At 41.0% G+C, this 12,716-nt stretch overlaps 1 protein-coding gene across 2 annotated transcripts in view; it reads right to left on the reverse strand.

Moving 5' to 3' along the window:
- The window catches only part of PDE1C (phosphodiesterase 1C), a 406,330-nt gene extending 394,595 nt beyond the window's left edge, over positions 1-11,735 (reverse strand). Inside the window, exon 1 of one of the 2 annotated variants that reach the window (XM_075745401.1) lies at positions 11,574-11,735. In XM_075745401.1, the coding sequence (XP_075601516.1) occupies positions 11,574-11,658 (85 nt within the window). In that variant the 5' untranslated portion in view covers positions 11,659-11,735. The remainder of the gene's footprint in view (positions 1-11,573) is intronic. The other variant, XM_075745408.1, reaches the window with a different exon arrangement.
- Between the last annotated feature and the right edge of the window lie 981 nt (positions 11,736-12,716).

The raw sequence follows: 12,716 nt of genomic DNA on the forward strand, positions 1-12,716 counted from the left end.
GCTCCTCACTGCTATTTTTCTTTAACAAGTTTTGAAACTGCTGCTGTTTGGTTCTTCAGCTGCCATACTAAGAGATGCCTTCATTTTCCAGTGCTAATCCCTCCCGCAGCTTATAGCAGTTTAACGAATATGAAATTATGGATACAAGTACAGACCTTATATAGACTGAAAGACAATGCAGGACCAAAGACAATTCGAAATATTAATTACAAAAATTATTTTTGTTTAGCTATCAGATATTATTTGATGGTAATGACGCACAATTTCAAAAGAGTCTGTTCTTTATTCCTTTTTGAGTGCTCAAAGGTACCAAATATGACTTCACATAGAGTCACAAATGTCTTAGCCATTCAAATGCTGCTCAGTGACTTCAACAATCAGCTTATTGCAAATGGGAACAAATAAACATTTTGTAGTGATGACAACAAATATGGCATGTGCCGTCTGCATAGGCAGTTTACTGAATGTGATAAATCCACTAAATCCATCAAACTAAACTTAAAATATATTTTGAACGAAATTTAAAAATAATTGTGTGGCATTTTTGTGTGTCCAAAGTTTTCCCTGTGCTTCATTCTGAAGTAGTAAGCTTGGCTAGATGCCGATTTCACAATTACAAAAGTATTAGGACATTTGCTCCTTTTTTTTCACAAATTTTCCAACTTGCATCATTTGAATTTAGGAGTTCACAGTCCATAAGGTACAGTAACATTTTCTTTAGAAACACAAATTAGTCTTAAAAGCCACCGAGAGAGATTTTGGTACCCAAAGCATGTCCTGTCTTCCCTTCTTTCTTCTTCCAGGTTCCTTTGAAAGACTCTGAATGCCAAAAAAATCCATCCCCTCCCTTTGGTTAGCAGCAGTGCCAGCAAACAGCAGGGCTCGGGCATCTTACTGCCAAAGGGTGGAGAGGACTATGGGGGCTGGGGAAAGATGTGCAACTCCAAGTCTAAAATATTCCCCCCCCTCCTTCCAGCGTAACACTCATTTCACCGACATGGAAACATCCTCTTCTTCCCAATTCAAAAAGATGTTTGTAACAGTACGTATGCACTACAGGCAAAATTTCCCAGAGTGCTCAAAAGTCAAGTTTCCTTTGCCTCTTGGCTTAGGGACCTGAAGATAGAGGCATTCTCTGAGAAGGCTTATCCAAAGCATCTGAACAGATTAGTGCTTCTTAATAAACACTGAAGTAATCAAAGCTCAAAACTTCCCAAAAGGACACAAAACTTGCTTGCCACAAACAACATAAAAGAGATCAAGTGCAAGTGACTGAATACAACACGTAAACACACAACCAGCTGGGAACACATCCCAGAGGTTTCATTTAAGTATCAGTGCAGAGCTACACAAAAATAATTATGCACATAAAGTGTTACTGTAAATGACAGCTAATAAAACAGAAGGCTCAAATTATTGTTGCTGCTTCAGAGGGCAAGTAGGCAAACACAATCAGAGAGTAAATGACAAGTCGTCATGCAGAATTTCACTTCAAAAATGCCACTTCACTTAAATGGCACAATGAATTCTAATTAATAGGAAGCATTAGACTGCAACATAAGGCAGCAAACATCACTAAAGAATAAACATATTCTCCTATGGAGGAAAATTTACTCTGATCACGTTGTAAAGCTGACAGGAGCATCTTCCAGGAGCAAGTGGATCCAAGTTATCAGCAGTGCTGTAATTGCCATTCTCAGTACTTATACTTCCCTTGACTTAAGAACTATTAAGCCTTAAGCATTAGCTGTGGAGACAGGAATAATATCATGAAGCCACCTAGCAACTGTAATAATAATATGTTGATAGTTCGGGAATGGAGGAATGCTGGGGAGCATTAGCAGGCTGGACTGATAGTTGGGGCATTTACTTAGTTACAGGATCTACCAGCAGCTGACATGGAACCATATTCAAGTCACAGCTTCAGCCTGTCCAAGTGAAACTCCTGTACAACACTTAATAACACCCAGGATACCCTGATTTCCCCAGGCTGCTGTGACGACTCCCAGGTGGCATTTTAAACAGAAATGGTTTGGTCAGGGTTTGTGTTTGTCCTGTGTCTCTCCCAGAGGTTGCTCCTGCAGCAGGGTGAGCCAAGAGGAAAGATCTCAACTTTATAGCCAGATGAATTCAAGATACCAGCAATCAGTGTCTGCTCTCTGCAGCAAAGTGGGCTGCAAACTGTGGGCACGAAGGAGCTCCTACAACCTCCTGTTCAACCAGGTTCTGGGATCATCATCGTTCAAGTGCACCAGGCTCCAGCACCAACACCCAAGCATGCTGTGGCTTTGCACTGTGAGGCAGGAGGTTTCCATATAATCATTTCTATCTACATTTAATAGGGAGAAGTAGTAAAACAACTACCTTAATATCCACCTCTTTTACAACCAAAAATTCACAGCATGGAAAAATCAATCATTTTTGCAGAAAAAACATGCACCCAAATGTCATTAAACACTTCCAGCTCAAATCTACCCTGAATTATGCTTGTGAAAACTCAGAATTCATTCTGTTGAAGCGAAGCAAGATGCTCCTTATCAGTTGACCTATATATGCTGCATAATTTATGAAAAGCAGACAATCAACTAAAAGCTAAGGTTAGCAGCAGTCATTAGGTCTTAGGTATTTCCTGCTGGAATTCTATTTAAGTGTTGATGTTACCAGAAAGAAATTAACTCTTTATTTGCAAAGGAACTGTGAAAAGTAGCACAGGGTGTCCTGTTCCAGACTTTCTGAAGATATCCACTGATTTTTATAACAGCAGAGTTAGCCAACAGCTGGGGCTCTGGAAAAATCCCACTGCTTTTGTTATTTGAGGAACCATGAAATGAGATTCTGTAAATTAATGCTGAAAAATTATTTATGTTCCTTGGTAGACTCTACCACAGTCCCATGTACTCAGTAACAGTTACAGAAACATTCAACACTTTTTTATTATATACCACATATACGATACATGGACTATAAAATATAGATCACCCTTCTCTATGACTCAGATTGAAATCAGCTTTGATTATCAAGTTCTATTTTAATATTCCAGATTTTGGCAAAGAAAAAAAAACACAACACAGTTTTGCTAGACATTTCTCAGATTTGCTTATACAGCAGTTTTAAGAAAAATAATACACACTGCAGGCCAAATTATGTTTTGAGTTATCAGGGTTGCATAAGAGTCAACATAATTTGACCTGCAAGATCTGTAATTCTAAATTAATGTTGAAGGTGGAAAGAATATAGATTCTCTTTAAATCAAGGGAGAAAAGACCATCTATCTCCCTCCTGTAGACTAATAAAGTATGGTACAGTGCCACCAAATAAGGGCAAATAAAGAATTCTGACCATCCTAAAGATCCCATTTGCAGAGTACATTTCAAGGGAAATAGTGATTATTAACAGTATACATGTCCGGTAATAATTACAGCTTTGAGAGTGGGGGAGGACATCAATATAAACTAAATGGGTTTAGTATTCTGCTATTCGCGTTGCACACAGCAGCATATAAAATGTCTTACCCTACAAAACACCTGTTTTAATGGGAGAGGAGAACAACATATTGCATTTGGAGCATAGCTGACAGTAGCACCTATAAATTTCAGAGACTCCTTTTTCTCCATGTATTTGCATTATTTGCTTGCTTCCTACAGCGTTACAATTGCAATTGTACCCACTTGGCATTTGATGAACATACCAATTGCTCTCATTTAGTCACGGAGCACACACAGAGCTGCTCGGCCTGCAACTGAGGACCACTTGTTTGACAAATCCCATGACTTCAGTAAAGTTTCATGTGCACATCCAACAGCAGAATCATGGCCTGAATGAAAATCTCCTTTTAGGTTTTCTTAAGGGTATTTGCCTGGTATGTGTAAGTCATTCGTCTTTATCTATAGGGATCATAAAAAAAAACAAAACTCAAACTCAATATTCCAAGCAGAGGAACGTTTTGCTGTAAGTAGTTTCAGAGAAAGTTAACAGATTCATAATTTTCACTTCAAGTCTATTTCCAAAGTGGTTTAATGACTTGCTCTACTTGAATTAGCAAGAAAAAAAAAAAACAAAAACCAGGAAATTTTCTGTATTGGCTTAGCTCTGTGGTGGGACTAGAGCAAGAAAGCTTAGTTTTCAGTTGACATGAAATTACACTGGCAATTATGAAGCACAGAATAAAAAAGAGGGGAAAGGATAAAGCATAAAGAAGAAAACACTAGTACAAATTTTGAGCATTAGATCCATCACTGCAGTTCAAGAGTACAAGACCCAGAAATGGGGGGAAGTGAAAAAGTGAAAAGGCACTTGAAGTTGAAACTGAATTAAGTGGTACTGGCTGAGCAAGTTGGGTACCCTCTCCCCTTTCCCAATAACACACCACTTGACAGGTCTCATTGTTCTGCGTCACTGTGAGAAGGGGGAGGGGGGGAATTGGAAAGGGCACTAAATCAACAGAAATAAGACGTAGCATTGTGCAGCAGCAAGAGACTAACACCATGCGCTGCATTTAATGGAGAGAGATGATGTTTGCAGTCTTCCTGAGGGAAATTTTCAGGGGGCTGATTGCAGCTGCTATGACAACAAGGGGGAGGATGTGATGTCACACAACAACCCAAGCGACTGCTCTCACATTGTCCCAGCGTACGGCTCCACTCGCCAGCTGGGAAGCCAGTAGAGACCTCATTAAGTGCATCTGTTCAGTAATTACTACAACTTTCCCCACACCATGCTTCCAACTTTGCACACAGCTGTAGCGAGAGGCTATCGATGTAGTCACGAGGGTTAAGTTCCCAGGCCTGAAAATTTCGAGCCTGTAGCTATTAGAAATCTGGGATCGAGTTTCAGCAAGATCGTTAGATACAATCTCTGTCACCAGGCAGGGAGAAGTGGTGAGTAAAATCATATCAGCGTAATCTTGATGGAGTCTTGGAAGCAAGCCATGGAAAAGCTGCATGATTTGCCTTCCTTGTACATAGGGCAGCTCTTTCTCTAACCTACAGCGGTGTTTGCTTTAACTGGAAAAGACTGTCCAGGACAGATCCTTTGCTCATTTAAATCACTGCAGTTCTCCCAACTGCAGTGGAGTGATGCAGATTTACCACTGACCAGGATCCTGCTTCTTGACTTGATTTGCACTAGTATATAAATAACTGCAGGATACATCCAGGAGCCTTTTGCTTTCTTACTCATGCAGAGCTACAGAACTTGGAAAAATGAGCTTTCCTGATATTTTTTTTTACCTCAGGAAAATAGACCACTTAGTACAGCACAAGGGTTTAAAACAGAAGATCTGCAGCAGAAAAGCACATCCCCAAAGGCAATTAGGTGTGAAAGCTCCTAGACACTGGTCCTCGCAGCAGCAGCATGAGGAGGAGGATGCAGACCTCTCGCTTTCAACATGGGAGAGAGTGCCAGCTGGGGCTGCAAATGAGTGAAGGCTGCTCTGGGTCAGAGCCTGCCTGCTCAGGAACAGGCCTGGCTGCCTGCCTAAAACTGAGCTCAAAAGTCACAGAAGAGTTCATGTCTGTTTATTTCTTTTGAACTTTGGATGTTCTAGAAAATCTGAAATTTGTAATTCATCTTGCTGCATCAATTCAGAAGGCTTTGGGAGCAGGAGTAGCTGGCCAAAGCCCAGAGAGAAAACAAACGCAAGGGCAACGCTATTCCTCACCATGGTAAGATGGGGCCCCTTCTGGTAGGGAGCAACAGTCATTTGTTGTCTCTAGAAGAGGACTGTGAGCTTCCTTCCCTCACAGAAGATGAGCAGGGGGACAAATGGCATGATGGGTCTGGTATCTGGCACAAAGGGAACAGGAGTCCCCATGTCCATCCAGGGGTCTCCACTTTCTGCCCTATTTGCACCTTGTGTTGGGGGCTCTGTTGCCCCACAAGCGCATTTTTCATAGCTACTTCCCATTAGTGAATCTCATTCCCAACACATTGAGGGGTTTAGACCGTTTGGTGCCATTAGTCTTGAAGCTAGATTCAGAGGTGACTGAGCACCAAGACTTGGACATTTATAATTTGCCAAGCTTAAAAAAAAGATTCAGATGAAGTAATTAAAGGAACGCTTCCTGACAGTGAGGACAATGGTTTTATCCATTAATGTCTCTCCTCACCCAGGGCTCTGGAGGTTGTTTTCCCATGTATGGAACTCAGCTGCAGAGACCAGGGATGCCCAATCACTCACATCAAAACACGCTGCAAAGGTTTTACTGTTCGCAGCGTCCCTGAGAAATAAAATCAGGAGGATGAAGGAAAATAGCACTTTTGATGTGACCCTGCCACAGGGACCTGCAGTCTGAATCCAATCCTTTGTGAGCTGCTGTTGAACCTGGTGTGCAACCCTGCACAGTAACCTCTCACTCAAAACAACTCTGACAGAGGAGGGGACAGCCCTGGATGCCAAGATACAGGCAGCAGAGCGGACCTGTGAACAGCAAGTAGCAGTGATAAAGTAGACCATCCATAGAGGCAAATGGGTAGAGCTCCATGAAAGCCTTGGCAGGCTCTTTGCCACACGAGAACTATCACCGCAGTCTTTTCAAAGATCATTTACTTAGCTTACAGCAGTCCACCTCTGCAACATCAAAGATGTCAGTGCAATATGGAGACCCCATAGGTACCACAGAAATCACCATCTCCATCCCTTTATAGAAGTAGCTACAGGTGAAGCACCAACAGCAGGAATTCCTATTGCCCATCACTGTGGCAGAGACCATCCACCCCACGCAATGGGCCAGCTGGGTATCTCACCCATATGCACGCCAACTTTGCAGACTCCTTTGAGGTGTGTTTTCAGGCAGAGCAGACAGAGACCACATAGTTTGAAGCTAGAACACAACTTGTTGGGGTTAGGACTGTGTTAGAAGAGGATTTTATTCTTTATAGTCTACCTCAGGCTTCCTTAAATTACATTAAAAATGTCACATCCTTTGTATTATATTAGTAAAGTTGTTTTTCCCACTTCCTAGATTTCAGATGACAAAAATATTCCGCTGTTTACACAGAAATCAGTGTTTCCTATCAGCTCTTATTGAGAAAGTATTCTCATAGTAAGGTCTCTTAGGAGAAAGAGAGAGAAGGGGAGGGGGAAGCAAAGTTTTGGTGCTTTTGTCATTTTTTATATCTTTTGTATTATGTCATAACAAAGAAAATGATACAGAGTTTAGGTACAAAGAAAGGAGAGGCTATAATCCACGGCAGAAGTGGTGGTTATGCATTCCCCCTTCACCTTTTTGCCAGGGATGTTATTCTTGCACGGGCAGAGATATCTTCTCCCCTCCCGGAAAGCAGAGTGACCCCACAGACAGACGTTTCTCCCAGACCTCCTTTGAAGGAAGGCTACGAGTGACGCACATGCAGAATTAGTGAGAGATTTGTCAGCACCTTATAATTACGCTGTGCTTTCAGTCTGAATGAAGTTTTTTATTATAAGCAACTAAGGGCAGAATGAAAGTAAATCTCCATGAAAATGCACTGCGTGTGGGCCTACGGGCGTGTGCTGAAACCCGCCTCTTTTGTGGGTTGCAAAGGTGCCGTTGCCCTCAGATGAATGACAAACTCGAGTAAGGCTGAAAATCAATACACAAGAACAACACAGTTAACTTAATTGCTACAATGTACACAGTTCTCTGGCCAAAATACAGTACAAAAAAAAAGAAGTGAAACCGCTTTTAATTCTCTGGTTTCTTTCTATATCATTTCAAAAACCCATTCCTGTCTATTCCACTCCTAATGGACAACCTTTCAAGAAAGAATAACAGAAAATCCACAGCAGCAATTTCTTTAAAAGTTAAGCACGTGACATGGAGCTGAAGGCGTTTTTCCTTATCCTAATACAGCTGAGCTCAATATTTAGTTTGCTTCCAATCTTCCCCACCCCAGCTGAGACCAACACAGGGCATGCACCTCCTCAAGCAACATTTTCTTTGACCAAAACACAGAAGGCGTTTCTGAAGTGATCTGTCAGGGGGACCAGCAAGAACTACTTTGGCTGTTCTGCCATGTTGAAAGGGATGTTGAAACAGGTTTCAAGTAGCAAACTGCAACACGAAAAAAATCCAGCAACATTAAGAAAAACACATTTTTAAAGAATTATGTCAAAACAGGGACCAAAAGTACCACCTTCCGTAATAATCGGAGCAAGAGATTTTGTACGCAAAATGGAGACGAGGTCCTCCTAAAAAAACTTTCCTGCAAGATTTAGAAACAAATACTGTGAGCTAGACTAAGCATTTCAGTGCCACATCCTTCCTCTCCAGTAACACCTGAGTTACAGCAGAACACCCCCCTCACTTCAATTCATTCTAACCTATAAAAATAAATTTATTAGATACATTGAACAGGACAAAACAGTGTTGCCAGGTGCTTCTGGATATGAAAAGCAGAGTGAGAGCTTTAATGAAGTTAGCTCTTAGTCATAGGAAGGTGATAAATGCAGAAAGAAAATATCCTCTTGTTAATGTTTGTGTTTACCATTTTCCCAGGGTTAAAAGCAGTGGATGTTTCTCTGTCTTGCACCTTTGGTCAGTTGATTACAGCAGCAAAGTAGGTAACATATTGGCATTCTGATTTAACAGCATTTCATTTGCACAGAAGTGATGAGACACAGCACAGAACAAAAAAATAAAACAAAAAAATAAAACAAAAAAAGAGGCCTTGACTCAATTTCTTTTCCTTTAAACTAAGCTGCCATTCTGTTAGGTTTTACTTTTAGTGGTGGAAAAATTAGCCAAAGTTAAACAAAAGCTCAAATACAATAACTTGTATATACAAAAACTTCATGGACTATGAAATTTGCTGGCATATACCATGGCAAATAATGATCTTGAATCCTTCATCTGAGATACACTGAACTTTCTAGAGCAAGCTCAATTGCATGATTCCCGTCTTGAACGATCCCACTAAATGGCTCACTCTGTAGCTCTGCTATAGTCCCTTTACGTCACGCTGCTGGTGCAAAAAGGCCATAAAACCAGAATATCCCAAAACAGACATTCTCAGTGGGCACAGAGCAGCACGCCTCAGTCCTCCTCAGGGTCTCTGTCGAAAGAGTCCTATCTAGAGGAAAGGGATTTCTAACTACCTTGTGTCTTCATATAGAAAAAAAGCTAACCAGTATTGGCATACATTTGCCTTTCTGGTATGGCAGGCCAGATTCTTCTGCAGGGATGTGTGTAGTCCTTGGGAAGTGCTGAGTTCCCACAGCTCTCCTGTCTCACCACCAGTGCTGTAAGCAACCAAGGTGAAAATTAGAGCAGTCAAGAAGCTGCTCTAGGTTGCGCTGACCCTCTCCAGAGACACGAGGCTATCTTACTGCCAGCTGTCAGCTAAGAGCTCTTCTTGCGCCAGCCTTCTTCCATGCCCACATACTTTCATGTTTGATGTTAGGCCCAGGTCTTTCATGAAAATTTTCATTAAGTCTCATTGTAAGTGATCATTTTTCAAAGCACTATGAAGATCATCCTTTCTTAGTCGTTAGTATAAGGGTGAATCAATGCAAAAAAAAATATTTTTTTTTTTGCACACAAATGGAAACTCATTTGTCTCAATCTGGTAGTACTCTGTTCCTCAAGAGTATCAGCCTTCTCTCCCAGCTGACACTTCAATAGCAGATGCAGCAGCTCAGCATTTCCCAAGCACTTCTTAAAAATTTGCAGTACCCAAAACTAGATACCTACACAGAAGTCTCATCTGATGGAAAAAACCCATAAGTTTAAGGTCACCCCTGACACACTAATGTTGCTGTGGGATCTTTTGGATACATTCATTTTCATCAATATGAAGATTAACAAATACATGAATCATTCAGGTCTGTCTACCACACAGTGCTGGTAATACTAGATAACGTGTTTACAAAGTTTTCACGGTTATGTGAGTCAATCCAATGCACATTTGCCCAGATATAAAAATAAATGTTATATAATGTACAGTTCACAGAATCAATATGCTGGTTGTGTGCACCAAATAGAAGAAAATAGCACAGGAACTCCTATGCAACAACTGTCCTAAGAAACAGAAGAAACTGCAGTTCTAAACCTGAGTCATTTGATCCAAAATTTGGTCTAGTTGTTTTGTGAGCACAAGTAGCAATAAAGACAGCAGAGCAACAAATACGGCTATCCTGATGGTTTGTTCATGAACAAACAAAATAATTAGGCACGGTCACAAGTGTTCAGCATCTTCAGATAATGTTCTCGCTGCCTAGGCTCAAAAAGGAAATGTTTATCCTCCAGACTGACACAAACTGATGAAATAACGCTATTAGTAATGATGCTGAGAGGGAGTGAGATTAAGATAGGGAGTTCAAAAGCGAGCATGTTGCAACTTAACCTGTGGAGGACTACCACCTTCCCATTAGAGAAAGAAATCTGAAAAGTAGCATTTGCCTTGCAGTTTCACTTTTAAAATGCTATACGCACATTAACAGATGACTATGTGAAAATATTTTAATGAAAAATATGTTCCCATGTCCAATTTTTTTCAGCAAGTTTAATGTTTGCAGGATGTTAATGATTGCAAAATTAGTTTTCCATAAAGCAGAGGAATAGATAAATAGGTACCTCCTCCCACACCAATGAAAAGCTTGTATCCATCATTACTAGATGAAATTGTGGCCCAATTACACTACTACAAATCAGGAAAAACTTTCCTGGTTTCACAACTGCAAGGAAGTAGAATCTCTGTCATCTTGAAGGTATTCAAGGGGAATTTGTATCGATTGATTATTACACGTAAATTATCCATATATTTTAACTTGGATTTCATCTAACAATTAAAATGGGATATAAGCTTGCTTTGTTTCTAAGATCTATAGGGATTTATATAATGTAGCCTAGTGAGATATGCAGTTTTAGCAGAGCAGCCTGCTCAAGGAATCCTCAGATTTTAACTTTTGCACAGCAAGTCTCTTAGAAAAACTGTCAGACACCTGTCGCTTTGAGAAGCCTCACTTTTCCCTAAGACAGTGAACACAAACAATAAACTGCAGTCATCAAACAGCTACAACAACCAGTCCTAAAATTTCTAATCTCTCCTCTCTATCTTTCCCTGCCCCAGCAATTTTGGGTTTTGTGTTTGAGAGGCAACAAGATCTGTTACATACATCTTTACGCAAACTGAGAAATGACAAAAGGTTATAAAATTTGGAAACACTTGCTAAGCAAACAAAGAAATATTGGAAACAAAGCCAAGGCTCCCAAGGGTTATGTTCTGTGCTCATCGGAAGGAAGGCAGCTAGCAAGTTGGAAACCTGCAATCCTGAAGCCCAGGCTTTCCTGAGATAAGGTTCCAAAACAAAAGTTCTGCAAACATCTCGGTGAACCCGTGCCAAAACCCAGCGAAAGGATTTAGAGTGGCTGCGTATCAAAGGCAAGTTTCTCAGGCAGACGAAAATATAGAAGGCAGAATGGAAAACAAACCCAAACAAGAATTGCAGGGCATCTATACATTTTAAAGGCATATATTGACAAAAGGCAGTTGTCAGCAGCTGTCTTTTACCTGTACTTACTGGACCTGCAAAGAAAGAGAGGGAAGAAGAAGAGAGACAATGAAGGAAAAAAGAGGAATTAAGTCAGGCTCACCAATTGTAAAGCTATAGCCATCAATGCTGAAAGTAGCACTCCGGCATTTTTTAAATCCTTCCTTTCTGCTGCTTGGCTCTGTCATGATCCTGCCAGCTTGTACTTCCAGCAGCAGCCTTTCTCTCCCCCTGTGGAAGCAGAGCGCTCGAGCTCGCTCTTAGCTGCCCTTGAATATCTGCCTGTGACAGCACGCACACCCAACTTCACACATCTCCCGGCGCGGGGAGCTGAATCCAAGAGGCATGCACCCAGCAGCTTTCTCCTCCCCCAAACACTCTCGCTGGCATGTTACCGACATGCCTACTCGGAGTTTAACAACTGGTTAGAGGCTCCGGTATCTAAACCAACAGTCAATTAATGTGAGACTACCGAGTCAATAAGCCAGCTATATCTATCAAATCTCCGTGTAGGAGTTCAGCACACAATTAAAAAAAGATGAAGGGTTAGATTTTGCTGTGATCTACCCGCTGACGCTCCTTGTATTCCCTGCTATGCTGCAGCCTATGCTTCTGTGGCTCCCCTTGCTCACGGGGATTTCTGACTTGCAGCAAATCGTGCTCAGATTTCAGCCCTTCGAATACAAGCAGCATGTTTTAATCACTCAAGATATAATGAATCAACCCAAGATTACAGTATACCATCAATCATCTACTGCTTATACTAAGGGCACATCTCTGGAAACACAACTGGCAGCAGAACGCAAGAGATTATCAGTAAGTAAGAGTGTAAGTGACTGTGGGAAAACAAAAAAGTAATTTAGCAGTAATGATGATAAACTGAGCAAAATGTAGATGCACATACAAAAAAAAAAGTCTTCTGAGCTCTTCCTCCTCCTGGTGGCAGTTCATCATATGGTTTGTAAACTCCTCTGCAGTTTTTTTTCCCAATGATGTTTAAAAATGTGATTCAGAGTGCTTGCAGCAATCCACTGAAAAAGGCAGGCAAGTCTTCCCTGTGCTATGAATGGACAAATTTTAGAGTCAAGGCTGGCAAAGTTTTCACAGAAGGCTAGCAGTGAGCCAAGGTTTTATAAACAGGTATCCAAGAAAACACTATCAATGTCTTAATGATTCCAGTTCACGTAAATCTGTTCAATCCTTTTCTTTTTTCTGCTATATGTGTTCATATAGAAACGTGTTACTA

Source organism: Balearica regulorum, chromosome 2 (genome assembly GCF_011004875.1).
Source record: "Balearica regulorum gibbericeps isolate bBalReg1 chromosome 2, bBalReg1.pri, whole genome shotgun sequence".
Taxonomy (NCBI): domain Eukaryota; kingdom Metazoa; phylum Chordata; class Aves; order Gruiformes; family Gruidae; genus Balearica; species Balearica regulorum.